Source organism: Sciurus vulgaris, assembly GCF_902686455.1.
Source record: "Sciurus vulgaris genome assembly, chromosome: 1".
NCBI lineage: Eukaryota > Metazoa > Chordata > Mammalia > Rodentia > Sciuridae > Sciurus > Sciurus vulgaris.
Window position 1 is genome coordinate 102,840,972 of NC_136461.1, and position 16,086 is coordinate 102,857,057.

At 48.2% G+C, this 16,086-nt stretch overlaps 1 protein-coding gene across 5 annotated transcripts in view; it reads right to left on the reverse strand.

Moving 5' to 3' along the window:
• Positions 1-15,651, reverse strand: part of SYT6 (synaptotagmin 6) — a 61,029-nt gene extending 45,378 nt beyond the window's left edge. The window contains exons 1-3 of one of the 5 annotated variants that reach the window (XR_013763074.1): positions 14,666-15,649; positions 3,169-3,517; positions 1,096-1,654 (exon numbers count right to left, since the gene is read on the reverse strand). Coding sequence is in view for 4 of the 5 variants with exons in the window: in XM_079135638.1 (XP_078991764.1) it covers positions 1,096-1,654; positions 3,169-3,517; positions 14,666-14,828 (1,071 nt within the window). In the remaining variant the exon portion in view is untranslated. The other 4 variants (XM_079135638.1, XM_079135639.1, XM_079135641.1 and 1 more) reach the window with 4 other exon arrangements.
• Between the last annotated feature and the right edge of the window lie 435 nt (positions 15,652-16,086).

Genomic DNA, 16,086 nt, shown 5'->3' on the forward strand with positions numbered 1-16,086 from the left:
GCTCTTCATGGCCTCAGACAAAGAACTACTGTATGCAGTCTTTAGTGTTGTTCATTGGCCTTTTCAGCTCTCCCTTTAGATACATGGTAGGATTGCTTCGCTCCTACCTTTTTCATAGTAAGAGTTGTCATGTGAGGTTGGTGCTGTGGTACACGTTTCAGTGACTAGGGAGGTTGAGGCAGAAGGATTGCAAGCTCAAGGCCAGCCCAGGCAACTTATAGAGATTCTCAGCAACTTAGTGAGATCATGTCTCAAAATTAAAAAAAAAAAAAGAAAAGAAAAGAAAAAAGAAAAACAAACAGGATTGGAAATGTAGCTTAGGGTACAAAACCCCTGGGTTCCATCCCCAGCACAGGGGGGAAAATGTTTTTAAGTCTTGCTTTGGCTAATGAAATGTGAGTGGAAGTGACACATCTGCATGGAAGCCTTAAGAAATAATGCATGATTTGCCATATCCTCTTCCTCCTTATGTTTAACTGTGGGGACATGTGTTGAGTGTTGAGATGGAGCCTCTGCTGGCTTGGGTTCCTGAGTAACCTGGTTAGAGCCCCTAGCCAAACTGCAAAGTACATGTAACATGAATGAGAAATAAACCCTGGTTGTCTTAAGTCACAAAATCCTGGGACTGTTTGTTGCTGCTGTCTAAACTGGCTTATCCTGATTGATTCAGCTTGTCCTTGATTGCCTGTTTCCAATTTCTAATATTCATCAGTAGCCTCAATAGATGTTGCTGTGTGATTCAGTCCATAGGCCTAGCCCAATTCTTACCTTTGATCAAGGAGACATATAATAATTTTATAGATGGCAAACCAGAGGCTTAGCAGGCAGACAGAACCATCTCAGAACAATTGGAATCGAAAGATAAAAATTCCCTTCCCCTCCCACCTCACAGTAGCTCTTCAATCCCCCACACCAAGCTAGGAAGAGTTCAAGGACTTTCCCAGTCTGAACTAGGCCTTTGAGCAATTTCTGGTTTCCTTTCTCATCCTAAAGTGCAGAGGATCCCATGTCTAGAGGGTCAGGGAGTTGAAGACATGTCCCACCCAACCCAGAGCTGTGAATCTGCAAGCAGCCAAGGAACAGTGCTGTACTCACACTGGTGGCATACTGGATGTCCTTCCAGATGGAGGTTTCCCGGGATAGGTCAGAGGCCTCAAAGAGGTTGTCCAGGATGACCTCCCCGATCATGTCATGGCGGGAAAAGCGATCGAAGTCAAAGACACTGAGATGCAGCTTACGGTCCGCCAGCTCCTCATAGGGCACAGGGAAGTGGAAGTTCTCATCGAAGGTGGGGTTCAGGGTCTTGCGGTGCACCCGGGTCTGCAGCTTGCATTTGCGGTCAGGCAGGAGGTAGATCTTGACATAAGGGTCAGAGCTTCCACAAAAGTCCTTGGCAGGGAGATCAAAGGCCTTCAGGATGCGCACAATCAAGGTCTCACTCTCGTAATCGTAGCGTAGGCTAAAGTTGATCTTCCCACAGCTCTTCGCAGCCTCAGACTTGGCTTCCTCGCCATCCACCGACTTCTGCTTGTATAGCTCAGGCTTGATGCGGCCGATGCTGGTGGGTTGCTCAGCTGCCGGTGGCAGCTCATTGCCATAGTCTACACTGGAGACGTGCATCTGTCGTGGCAGGTGGCGCTTGAAGGACGTGTGCCTGGTGGAGGGCAGGTGGGGGCGAAGAGTGTGTCAGGGCTCAGGAGGAGGGGATTCTGACAGACCCCGCTGTGTTGGCCCTGACGCAGCCTACCCCTTGGGGCTTATCCTTCCTCCCTCCTGTTGATCCCACTTCCCCTCTGCACACACTCAGGGCACAAGGCTGGTTGTGAGCATTTCGTGTCTTAATATATGTAAAGTAGTTGGAATGGTGCCTGGTGTATAGCAAGCTCAATAAACATTAGCCATTGTTATCATAATCATTTTCCCTGCTTTTCTGTCGTCTGCTTTCTAGGTTTCTTTCCTAACTAGGCACAACTCTGGTTCCTCCATTAGGCCATGACCCCGACTTAGGACCTCCCCTCCTCCTCCTCATCATGATCCTCATCACCAGCATCACCACCTATTATTTACCATACAGCAGGCAGTGGAGGGGTTCAAAGCATAGGCTTTGGAGTCAGATTGCAAAGTTTAATTTTAGCTCTGCTACTTTTAGCTATGTGACTTCGGGCAAGTTATTTAACCTCTCTGTGCTATAAAAATAAGAATAATAAAAGTAGCAATTACATAGGATTGCTATAAAGGTGAAATAGATTAACACATAAAAAGTGCTCAAAACAGGGCCAGGTGTGTAGCAGTCAATATATATGTATTAGAGCTCATTATTATCACATGGATTCTTTAATTGGCACCTCACCACAAGCTTGTAAGAGTCATTAACCCTATTTTTCAGTGGGAGAAAGTGAGGATTAGGGAAGGCAACCAACTCGCCTGAGGAAATATGACAAACTCTGTCAATGTGACCCCCAGCACTTTCATTCCTGCTCTCCAGTCTGATGACCTGACTTCCTTTTCTTTGGTTGGTCCCTGGGAGCCTGGAGAGACATTGCAGGGGCTCAGGAATCCACCAGAGCACTAACTCTGTGTAAATCGAATCTCAAGTACATATATGTGCCACTTCTTTTTAAAGTGTTTTCTGAATTTAAAGTAGGTTTTTTATCATTGTCTTGTTGAATTAAAGGATGTCTTGTGTACAATTGCTGTCATGCAAGGAGCTCTGGGGGGTTTTAAAGGAATCCTCATTCTCAAAATGTTGGCTCTTTTTACTCCCATGTACTGTTGATTACAGCCATGAGGCTTCACTGACATGTCCTCATACACTACGAATGTTTATGCCTCTGGGCCTTTGCATATTCTCTTTCCTTGGCCTGAAGTTTTTCCTTATCTTCAAACTCCCAACACCCCATTACTCCACTCTTCTATTCTCCCCACATCGCCACCTATCCTAAGTGCATACCACATGCACAGCACTCCACCTTAACATTTCCCCTTTAGTGACATCTTTCCCACCAACCACATCTTCCTAGCATGGACCAGGCCGTCTGATTTATTCCTTCATCCAAGGACACAGGCTATTATTTCTGGTCTCTGATCCTCATAGGCTGGAATCTCAAAATGCATCCAATAAGAAAGTTGGCCATGTGAAGATTAGAAAAGGAGGATTGGCCCCTTTACCTGGTGGATGATGCTGGCTCTGTGGTCTGTCGCTGCAGGCGGGTGTGACGCATGATGTGCTCCTTGACAGACATCTGTACCTCAGCTGGGATATCTGGAGATGTGTGGCTGATCTTCACAGCAGCCTCCAGGAAGCCCAGGGTGCTGGGGTCCTTCAGCTTGTCCGCCATATTGCCTCTGGAGCTGGGACTCTGGAGGGCCTCCAAAGGAGGGTTAGCAGAAGAGGGACTGGAGGCCTCCTTGTTCCTCCAGGGCATCCAGCACAGCTTCCAAAAGAGAAAGAGAAAAACTGCCACCAGGGCCACACCACACACAATAACTACCAAGGCAAGGAGGCTGACAGAGGTGCCTGCCCTCAGCATGAGCCAGGCAGGGAGGGACAGAGACAGACAAGAGATCAGGTGACAGCATTGGAAGAGGGGGCACACAGAAGGGACGAAGACGGAAGAAAAGAAAAGAATGATCATGAGAAAAGCTGCCAAGTCTGAGGGAGAGATGGTCTCAGGGTTGACTCTCGATTATCCATTTTGTGAAATATCTGCAGCCTTTATGTTCACCTCAGTCTGATTTCTCCAGCGTTATCCCCACCCCCAACCTCCACCAGCTTGGGGAGCACCTGGCTGTCTCCCCTACTGCCTACTGACATGTGTACCAGGAAGGCATAGTGATTTAAACGGCAGTCTAAGCAAATGTGCAAATTCGTGAAGCGTGCATGTTTAGATGCTGTTTGAATTTCTATTAGAGCTGTTACTATGAGCAGACTTATAACAGTGATTTTTGTATACAGCTCTCTTCCCCAACTGGCTGTGAAGCCCTGCAGGGTATGGGTGGAGGCTAGCTAACTCACCCTCCCTTCTTTGAGTTGACTACAAGAGAATGGGGTTAAGCCTCATCTCCTTGAAGGCTGAGGTTGGCTTCTTCTTCCCACAGCCCTGCATGCACTAGGCCCTGTAAATACTTGTGTTAACTTAGTATCTGATCTACAAAGTATGTCAATGCTAACTACAAAATACAAATGATTCTGATAGCCCTCCTTCTCCATTTCTATGGCTATTTGAGAGCTTTGCTTGAAAGCTGATATTTTTAAGCACTGTGGTTGATTTGGAGGTGGACACTCACCCCCCATGCCCAGCTCACTCCTGACCCAAGAGATGATCATTATCCTAGGAGAACTGTGAGGGGTGACTGCCTTTGTGAGAAATCACTCAGCAAACCTCCCACCCCACTTCCTTCCCCAAACCTGGGAATGAAGCTCTGAGCCTCAGGCCTCTTCTTGCTCTGAGTAGAGAAGTCAGAAGGCTCTGAATCAAGGGCAGGCTTGTGGGCAAAATGGTCAGTGGGCAAAATGATCACTTGCGAACAAGTCAGCAGAAGAGTTTTGTTTGGCTTGCATGATTGAAAAGTCACAAAATTACATAATCATCACCACCCTAGATTTCTGGCTTTTCTGAGGAAGCTGATATCTTGGTAGCTGGACTTAGGTTCCACAAGGTGGGAACTGGTAACTCCCTTTGAGCTCCCTTGCCAGTTCAACCTGCCACTCCCTGTACTCTGTGGCAGGCTTGTGGGGTTGTAGTCTCTGGATTAGTCTGTCTAGATGCCTTAAAAATCTTAGGACTTAAGGTGAGAAATGGCTCCACAGGTACCGAGGTCAGGCTATACTTTTACACACGGGAGCAGTGACCCCAAGGAGGGATTTGCCTGGACTTAAGATTGGTCAGATGCAGAATTCAGACCAGGGTCCAGGTGTCCACTGCCCAGCCTGGCACTCACTGCATTGTCCTGGTCTGTTTGTCCCTGGTGAAACTATAGGCTCCTGTAGGCTATTGTGATCTTGTTTTCACATTGACTTGACTCATGAACTAGCATAGGAACTGGCACATGGGAGTGAGTGAATGAATGGCATATGAAAGGGTGTAATTATCTCTCTCTCTCTCTCTCTCTCTCTCTCTCTCTCTCTCTCTCTCTCTCTCTAAAGGCTGTAATTATCTCTCATTTAAATTAAGTTTAACCAACATTTACTGAGCACTTGGCATGTGCCAGGTTCTGATCTAGGTTTAGGGTACAAAGATGCCCAGTTCTTCCTGGAGAGATGCAGGGTACTTTCACTGAATTCAGGCTCAGGGAAAGCTGTCTCACATCCAGAGGGATCCAAGAAGGAGATGAGAACTTCAGTCACACTCTCTGGAGAGCCAGCATTGCCTTTCAACTCCCCACTGCAGGTAACTTTTCCAGATCCACTATCAGGTACCTCCATTAATAGGGTAGAGAATTTTAAAGTCCTGAGCCACCTACCACCATCCCTGTCCCTGGCCCAGACCCTGCACAGAGACATCAGAGCCTTCCCCTGTCCAAGAGATGGGGCTGGTCCTTCCCCTAGAGACTTCCAGGGACCAGAAAAACTGATTGAGTCTAAGTTAGCTTCTAGGCTAAAAGTCTCTAATGTGGTGTGCACATGTCTTGGGGGCACAGAAAAAGAGATCATTTTAATGTTTATTTAGTATCTTATATAAGAAATCCAAAACTTTATATACAGACCGATAATAATAACAGCATTTTATTATTGGATTTAGTCAATTTATTCAACATTACTATGTCCAAGTTTCAAAATGCTTTTTATGTACTTGTTCACTCAATGCTTTCCAGTGAAATAGGTACGATATGATCCTGATTTTGTAGACATAGAAACAGACACAGAGACTTAAATAGGTTGCCCAGGTCATGCAGATGGTAAAGGGTAGAAATGGACCATAATCCAGCCTATCTGGCTTTGCAGTATTGCCGCTATGGAACATGTATATAACTTGGGGACAAGTAAGCATGTATTAGAGGAACTAACTCAATGTTTTTTTGTTATGTATTCACGCTCTAAATGGCTTGGGATTATTTTTCTAAACCTTTATCTTACCAGGTTCATCAGGAAAGCTACTACAGATATATGTGTCCTTATTCTAAGCGTCTGGCTATCTCTAGACCCTTTAAATCTGTTCTGTTAACAGCTGTTCTGGATGCATTCTCTGCAATATGAGTCACCTTAAAACAAAAGGTATTTCTAGGGCCTTGCTTTCCTTTGATCATACATTTTGCTTGCTCTGGTAATAATTAGAATTTTAATGAGAAGAGGGGAATGAGGGGGAATCCAGAGAGCATAGAGTGCATTTAAATGTTCAGGCTGACAAAAAAAACTGAATTCATAAATGAAAAGAGAGGTGGGGGAGGGGGTGGGCCAGGGGAATCAGTTTTTTCTCAGTGTGGTTGCTATTTTGATTGCTTCTCCACGTGACCCCCAGCTGTTGTTCCCTTAGAGCTCTGATTAGGGAAAGCAGAGGATATGGATTATTGGGAATCAGCACCCAGCACTCGATACTGGTTATATAAGGCCAGGAAGCCCATCCTATGCCTGGAGAATCTTCTTCCAGGACAGCCTGGGCTTTTGACATCTCACAGGCAGCAATGCAAGGAAAATTGGCTTCCAAATGGAGAGGATTCACCTATACAGGGTATGCAAGATAGTGAACAAATAAGAGTAGAGTCAGGACAGGGGGAGGATCTGATTGTGGAGGTTTTAGCCCCTTTGAAATCACCACCTGTGGCCTTAAACTCAACCAGCCTTCATCCACTGGTGTGTTAGTCAGCTTTGCATCACTACAACACACACCTGAGATAATCAACTTATAAAGAGAAAAGGTCTATTTTAGCTTACAGTTTTAGAGGTTTTAATCCATGATCTGTTGATCCTATTGTGACACATCATGGTGGGAACATGTGGCAGAACAAAACTGCTTTCCTCATGGTCAGGAAATAAAACAGAGAAAGGAAGAGGGAGGTGCTGGGGTCTTCCTATCTCCTTCAAAGGCACACCCACAATAATCTGAAGACTTACAACTTTTAAAGCGTCCACCACCTTCCAATAGTTCCACTCTGGGAAACAACCTTTCAACATATGCCTCTGGGAGACATCCCAGATCCAAGCGATAGCACCTGGCTAAAGATGCACTAGGGTTGGGAAGGGACGTAAGCGCCTATGACAACCTAAGGACTGTGCTCAGGCCCAGAGGACCTAAGATGTATACCTTCCTACTTTGGACTTTCTGGGGCCAATCCATCAGTACATGTTGCTTCTCTAGGAAATCATAGGTGCACAAATAGCCTTCAAAACCCCTTTCCCACTCACATCTTGTTTTGAACATCAACACTGGGAGACAGACAGAATTCTATGGGCAACTCTGCTACCTGAGTTCTGACCCTGTGCTCTTCCTGTGTATACCTGGAGTGGCCCCAGGACAATGGGTAAGCCTCCAGTCATGTAGAAAGTGCTCAACACAGCACAACAGAAAAGAAAGTACTTCCTAAGTATTTTTTTTCTTCTTTTTTTTTATTTCTCCCTCAGATTAAAGAGAAAGAAGCATTTCTCTGAAGTCAGACAGGGCTCAAAATCCATCTCCATTTGTTTTAAACTGTGTGACTTTGACAAACTATGCAACCTCCCTCAACCTCAGTTTCCTCATCCATTAAATGGAAATACTAATATTATTTACCTCATAGTGTTTTTGTGAAATTTAAGTGAGGTCAGAGTATATAAAAAATGCAGAGGACAGTGCCTAGTAGGTAGTAATCAGTAGAATAAATATTAGCTATTTTTATTAGAATTACCTATGCCAGACCTAGTTTTGAACATCCCTTAGTTTTGAAATTTGTTTAGTGGGCAGAACATCCACAAGCCATGAACACTAATAGAGACAGCTTTAACCTTGTCATTACAAACCCAAAGCAATCTTGCCAGCAGAAACAATATAATTATTTCCTATATACAAGGTCCCTCTGTATTTTGAGATGCAGTACGCACCATGTTAAAGATCACACATCTCCAAGTTTGTTAATACCCATTTGCTTGCTACTTTCCCCCTTGTTTTGTTGTTACCATTACCACCCATGTGACGAACAGGAGTGAGGTCCAAAGAAGAAAATCATGGAATGAAAATGTACAACTGAGAACATTCTATGTTCTTGCCAAGTTTTCCTGGAAAAGAATTTTTTTTTTTTATGCTGGGGATTGAACCCAGGGGCACTTAACCACTGGACCACATCACCAGTCCTTTTATGCTTTATTTAGAGACAAGGTCTTGCAGAGCTGCTTAGGGCCTTGCTAAATTGCTAAGGCTAGCTTTGAATTCACGATCCTCTTGCCTCAGCCTCCTAAGCCACTGGGATGATAAATGTGTGCCACCACACCAGGTAGTTTTCCTGGAAATTAAGGAAAAGAAGTCCATTCCTGTTCCAATAACCAGTGGGCTTCTGGTTTGGGAAAACAGAGTTGCCAATTAGCCAGAGTCTCTGGGAGAGAAAAGAACTATGGAACTAGGCTTTGAAGACACACCCCAAGGACGTGGCATTTTACAGGAGCACATGGCTTTGAACCCTGGCTGAGGGACTGGACTTCATAAGTGCTTAGATGCTGGGTAGACATCTCAGGTGGACATTCATGCCAGAATGACCACAGAGCACATTTTATTCACATTGCTTTCTAATTGTGTGACCCTGATCTACTCATTTAACCACTCCAAACTTTGGTTTCCTCTTTTACTTAGTAAGGACTCTAGTCCTACCTCACAGGATCACATAAGCTAAGACTTTGAGCACAGATGCTGGTATATGGTGAGCACCCCCAAAATGCAAGCTGCTGTTATTCTTTGTGATATGCGCTTTTGTGTATGTGTGTGTGTGTGTGTGTGTGTGTGTGTGTGGTGTGTGTGTGGGTACACGATAAAGACCCAAAGGGAGGTCTCTGAGGCAGAGAAGGGAGACACCAGATGAAAGGACAAGGCATCTGAGGGATCCAGGACCCTCTTCTTTCCTGGGAAGTTGAGATCTCCCTGAAGGCCATCATGTTGGGACCTGCCTATCACCTTCAATGAGACTGTCAGGGCGATGGCTCATGGCTTCCCTCCTCTTCTAGAAAATGCAATGCTATTAATTAGCAGCCCAGAGCTTGCTTATCTCCCCCTCTGACAATCCTTTCTCTAAAGACAGAGCCCTACGCCCCCTCCCCTTTTCTCTATCCATAGTGTTGGGATTCGTCAGCCAGTTCTTATCACTTGCTATTGTTCCAATTTTTCTAATGGGCTCCCATGTCAGGAAAATCCTTTTTGTAACAGTAACAAGCATTCTCACTAGCAGATCATAATTGAAAAGATAAACTGGGGGGAGGAATTGAGAAGAAAGGACCATTTTCCTGCTCATCCCTGTGCCTGGGGCTGCTGGTGGACTCTAGGGAATGTAAGTGCTCAGGCTGTACAGAGCAGAAGCTGCCTTAGCCTAGCTGTCCTTCAGACACACATAGACCCATGGACCAGAAATCAACTGACAGAGAGGCCCAAGAGCCTAAAAGAACAGTTAGTCTGGGAATTGAAGAGGCTCTGAATAGAACCATTAATATTAATGATTTTACATGCTATTTATGTCTACACAGTAAACACTGTGCCCTTTACATTATCTCATTTAATCTTTACAGCTTCTCAGAGAAATTGGTGTTCACCTCTTAAAGATAAATTAACTAAGTATAGACATATTAACTAAGTAACTTGTTCAAGGGTACAGTTCATTAAAAAGGAGAGCTGGGATTTGAATCTAGGACTTCCTGATGCCAAAATCCAGGCTCTTGAACCAGGCATCTCAGGGCACTGCAGGTGCAACTGAGGAACTGTAGGGTCAAAGTTTGGACGGAAATTAAGAGGGGAAGTATGTCTTAGTTGTAATCAGGAGAAAGTGGGGGCATCCTCTATTCTTTGGCCTGACCCTTGAACTTGGGCATAGCCCTGCAGACTTGGATTATGACTGGACTCCCACCCCAGCTTTCTTCTTCCCTAGAAAGTGAATATCCTGCAGGTGACCCACCAGCCGCCAGACAACTAACCAGTGGCCCCTGAAAAGTACCATACAGAAATATGCCTGAGGAATACCTGAGTGTGTGTGTGTGTGTGTGTGTGTGTGTGTGTGTGTGTGTGTGTGTGTGTTGGGAGAAGAGGGGCTATTCTGTGCTGAGACTCAGACATGGTACATTAATGATAAGCTCTGTTGTGGCCTGTAAATTCATTAGGAGAACTGAATTTAATTAAAATTCAGGGTTAGGGGAAGGGGGAGCAGAGGACCACTGTGTCCTTTTCTTCTTTAGAGATCCAGGACAGGCTACCTATGGGGATAATTAGCAGAGTCCAGAGTCCAAACAGAGAAGGAATTAATGCTCCTGAAAAAGCTGTGAAGAGAGGAAACAATGCCAAGCTAATTACGGCCACACCAAGCTTTATGACTGGGTGCCTACTTCCACCATCATTAAGGGACTATGAGATAAATTGGAGACTAATGTGGAGTGTTACAGCTAACAGAGCATTGGCACTCACTTAGCAATCATTAGTATTAGTATTCTAGCAGATGGTTATTGTACCTTTCTACCTGACCCATCAGAATAGGTAGGCTTTCTGAATCCAGGATCCAGGCTGGAGCAATGTGGGGGAGGGGCAGACAGAAAGCTAGAGAGTTTCTTTTCTGTCTATCCTCTCTGTACCTGCAACTAGTGAAAGGAAAGATCTGTGTGGGTCCTTGGGAAGCAAGAAAAAGAGTTCAGCACTTCCAAAAGAAAAGAGAGGGATAAGGTGTCATCCTATCTTGGAGCACCCAGATCTGGATGCCCTGTTCACTTCTGCTGTCAAAGGTTCCTCTGACTACAATTCCTGGTGACTCAGTCCTTATAGGATCTTTTCCACAGCAAGACTGGCAGAGATGCTACCTATCTCTGTCAAGGCTTTCTCTTACCATGCTCTCCCCAAATCCAGACAACCCTATACAGACCAGATCAGACAAGCCTGATCTGGATGCCTCAGTGCAAGTCCTAATTATTTGCAGCCATATGTTTTATCCCTGACTTCTGTGAATGGGGAAGACAAAGCAAAGTTGGAATGATTAGAAGAACATGCATCTTTTGTACAGAGCTTGAAGGGATGATGCACACTGGAACTATCTTCCTCTCTTGAAGTTGCCACAGTCAGAGGGAGAAGAGAACATTTAGGAATATAAATATAAGGGCTCTACAACTGCTAAATACTGGACCTCACTTCAAGAAGACTAAAGCCTAAACAATACACTAGTTAAAACATCATCCCATGGGTTCTTCAGGATTGGCATTGCTCCTTTCTTCCAAAAAGGCAAAATTTGCCGGATTCTTTCCTTTCAGCAAGAAGAGTGAAGGAGTGGCTAATTATTCAATTGTAGAAACAGGACTCTGTTTTAATGAAATGTTGTACACTTAAATTGCCATCACACACAGGGAAAACATTCTCTGTATTGCAAAAAGCCAACTTCAAAGCCAGGAGGTTGAATCACAGACCATCTCGAGAGTCATTAGCAAAGTGAACAAACATCACATGTAGCTCAAGGCCACAGGTAAGCTGAGAATAACCACTCCTGGTAGGAGGGGAGAGGCAGCTTGGGTCTCCTAACAGGTGCCTGCATTTTCTGGAACATCTCTGTATCTCCGTTTACTACCTTGAGCCCAGAACTCACACTCCTGGCACCTCACCCTCTGCAACTTGGCCTATGGAAAGAGATCATTCACCTCCAGGTACATGATACAGGAAAGGTGAAGAACTGTCCTGTCAGTATCTAACTTGAGTAGGTGTATTATGGAGGAAAGTAGGCCCTTTGCCTTTAGAATTTTTAAAGAGAAGGGTATTTGCTTTTAGTTGGAACAGTTTGGGCATGGATGTTTCCAAGTCAGTGTCTGATTAATTGAGATTTTCTGTGTAAGTCCTATCATAGATTCTGGCATATTGAGAGGGTCTCAGTAAATGATAGTGGAGTCTGAATCCCAGGGTGTTACTAGAAATCCCGCAAGTTAGAGACAGAACAGGAGGGAGGCAGAGGAAAATGTAAAATGGTAAAGGGAGCTGGGCAGACTCTACCCACTTGCATTTTTCATAAAACTGTAAATGAAAAGATCCAGCATTTCTCTGACTGGAGATTTTGGACCCAGGCAAGTGGCTGGGTGTACAAGATGTAAGGAATAGGCTGGGAAGTGAGATACCTGGGCTCTGGTCCTGAATTCTATAGCATCTCCCCAGAGACTGTGCTCACCTAAATTCCTAAGGTCCCAGCTACTCTCAACCACTTTCTTTCTTGTACTATGACCCAGGGTCTCCTCTCTACTCCTACTATGCCTTGCAGCCTTCCAGCTTGGCCCTTGGGCTTCCTGGGGCTTGTGACTCAGCAACCAAAGTTCAAGTTCCACAGGGCTGACAACTCAAACTTGCCTTCTGAATCAGCCTGCAGGCAAGGCATATTGATTCATCTGGACTGACTGGTTATTACCCCACAGGCTTCTCTCACCCTCAACCTGGCTGTCCAGGCAGCTATCATTCCAGACTAAAGAGGATTTCTCTGGACAGAACCCCGGTGCCTCCCTACTGTCTGGATGTGCTACACACATATACCCCAACAACCCCCATCCCCACCACCAGGATTTCTGCCCTGAACAGACAGGGGGAATCCCAGGTAGAATTCGACAGGTGTATTCTCACCCTCTAGACTCTGAGAGGCCAGAACCACCAGTAAGGCCCCACTGGAGATGGGTCATTGGAGGAAAAGATGGAAGGGAGTAGGGAATATGGGGAGACAGGAAGTGACTCTGGCTTGAGGAAAATTCTCTGTATGGTGGCTATGGGGAGTTGGGTGGTGTAGAAGCAGATGACACCAGAGAACCAGAGTCTAATAATACTTGGGGAGCTTAATCTGTTCTGAGAATCTCCAAGGAGAACCAACTGCCCAGTCTTCATCATTGTACCATCCTCCAAAAGTTCTTCATGTCTAATCTCCATTCCTTCTGCTGCAGTAATCAACCCATTGATTAAATATTGCCAGGGCCAAAGAGAGAAGAGAGAGGCACTAGAGCAGGTACCCCTACAACTCATACAGGTCAGAGGTGAGCTTCAAATCACGGAAAGGCTGGAAAGGCTGGATATAGCCCAATCATACACACAAGCCTCCCCTTAGCTCTATTTCTAACCCAGAATACACCTCTTTTTCCTACCCTTAACCTCAAATGACACCAGGGCTCTGGAACCTGTGCCCCTGGGGAACTTACCCCACCTGTACATGCTCCGGGAACCTCCACTCCAGTCCCTGGCCTCTTTTCCCTGGAGAAGCTGGTGGGAGACTAAATTCCCACTTCTAGTGACCCCCCTAAACTGCCTCTCCCTTGCTAGCGGTGTTGAGCCACTGGGCGACTCCCGCATACTCCCTGGCCCAGCGCCACGGGGGTGGGGGTCGAAGGAGAAGGAGGGGTGGAGTCTGAGGCCCCAAGGAACCCCAGCGCCTTGGTCCCTGCAGAATCTCCCCACCCCCCACTCCGCATTCTTCCCAGCCTCATCCTCCGGAGGGGACGCGACCCTGTACATCCTCCCACCCGGCACTCTCCATACAACAGGACAAAGAAACCCCACTGCAGCCGGGAAGCGTGACCGCAGGGTACTGGTGCAGCAGGTAAATACCCAGGGCCAACGTCTGGTCACACCGCCGACTCTCCTGCGGCTCCCGCCGCCAGGGCACGACAAGCAATTCCAGCTGTCGCGACTCCTGCGAGACGTCGCAGCTGCACTCCGGGCCCCGGCCCCGCGGGGCTAGGGCTCGGGACTCACCGGCTCCGGCGAGCTCGACTCGACTCGGGCTCCCGCCTGCACTCGGCGGCCGCCGGGGGCTGCGTCGGGCGCAGAGTCCTGGAGGCTTGGGCTCAGGAGGCGCCCTCTTGGCAAAGTCGGCGAGAGGCACCCGCTCAGTCGCGCACCCGCCGGGCGTCCGAGTGAGTCAGAGAGAGATCGAGGGAGCGAGTTATAGGGGCACGGGGGGTGTGGGGGGGAGGGCGCCGCGACAGCCTCCCCACTCCGTCCCCCGCCCCCCAGCGGAGACGCAGAAAGCCACTAGCAGCCGGAGAGACACCCGGACACAAAGACCTCGTGCCAGCCGCAGACCCAAGTTTCTCCCTAACCCAGGGGGCTCGGCGTTCACTGAAAGAACAGACAAACGGACGGTCAGATCAACTGATGAACTCTAGAGCCTGGACACTCCAAAGGAGACAAGCTTTTTCTGCAGCCCGGATGTCCCTCGGCTCCTGTTGGATCCACTAACCCCTCCCCTGGCAGATCGCCTCTAGGGAGAGCCGAGAGACGCGAGGGAAACTGAGGCCCCGAGGGTGTTGTATCCCCGGAGCCCGGCTTTCCGCCGGGGTTCCCACAACAGTCACACGAGAGGGGCAGGGGGGGTTCTGTCTCTCCGGGATCTCTCTTTGCCCTGCGGGAGATGGGCCAGGGGACGGTGTGAGGCTGGTTGCAAATCCAGAATCCCAAGCTGGAGTTCTCGCTGTATCTTCCCGGCTATTGGGGCGGGTGTTCGGGGCGTGGGGACCGCCAGGATGCGAATCCAAGAAGATAGGGGGTCCTGGGTCTCCCGTTACCTGCGTCGGCAGCGCTCGGACTCCTCTCTGGGGGCTGCAGTTCGAAGCTCCGACAAGTCTCCACGTCCAGCCCAAGAGGAGGCGGCCGGGCCCGGCACAGTGAGGCCAGGACCGCGAGCGCCGCCTGGCACCGAGGCCCTCCGGCCCCCCACACCCCGCTCATGCCCTGGACACCCAGGCCTGCGGAGCAGCCTCTCGAACCCGCACAGCGGCGGGACTGGGGCGGGGCAAGGCGAACCCAAGAAGACCCTCCCCGCAGCGGCCCCCTGCGGCTTCCTTCTGCTTTTAATCACTTCCCCGCAGGGTCCCCGCCCCTCACGTGGCATCCCGCGGCAGCTGGCAAGTCTGGCGCCTCCTGGCCGCCCCCTCTACACTCAGGGGCTGGCCCGAGTCCGGGATGGTTCCAGCCCGGTTATCCAGCACCTTGAGGGGGTTGCAAGACCAGGGAAAGAGCCCTGGTCCCACTCCACGTTCGGTGCCTAGTGTGACCTTGGTCCTCTCTGAGCCTCAATTTTTTTCTCCTGCAAAAGAGGCATAAAGATTGTTTCATGGGCTCCCTGGGATATAAAGATAGTGCTTGTGGAAACACTGGGTAAACAGCCACATGCCACACAAGTGGCAGCTAAATAGATAACCCCATAACAGATGACCTGACTGTGAGTGGGAGGACCTGGACCAAGGTTCCTGACAGAAGTTATTCAGACTTGCCTCAAGTCCCAGCTTCGGAGGTAGAAGACCCCAAGACTGCGGAGCGATGCAAACTGCAAAGAAGACTTTCTGAGCCCCGCAATCCTGCGGTCCACAGTACCCGCACGTTGCTATGGCGACGGGAGGCAGCGGCCGTCTCTCTCCATGGCAACGGGAGGGGAAAGTTTCTGGCGAATAGGAATGGGGGGCATTTCAAGAGGGTGCCCTATTCTCGCCAGACTCACCTCCCTGATCAGGGCAGCCCCACCAGAAACAATGTATCTTTTTCAATTAAGTATAACAAGGACCTGAAGGACTCAAAACTAAACCGCAGGATTGAGGCTAGACTTAAAAAGCAGAGCTCTCCTAGGAACTATGGAGTGAGGCCCAGAAGCAGGTTGGCTGAGGGGCTTTGAGATGCTTGCCTCAGCCCTAGAAATTTGTGGATCATGGCAGTCAGAGGATTAGGGCTCTGCAGAGCCCAGTCACTGGAGTCTCCTCCACCTGTCAGCGGCGCGGCCCCTTTCTACGTAGGACTCACCCGCAGCTCCTTCCCAGAGCTGGGACGGAAACTTTAGCTGGAGCCTCCGGAAACCGCGGGGCTGGTGTGTGCTCGGGTGGGTGGTGGGGGAGGAGGGTCTTTCCTCCTAATTAACACTCTAATTGGAAGAGGCTTGGGCGGTGACTCACGTTCCGGAGGGAGGAGATTCCGAGACCCAGCTCCTGGCGGTCTC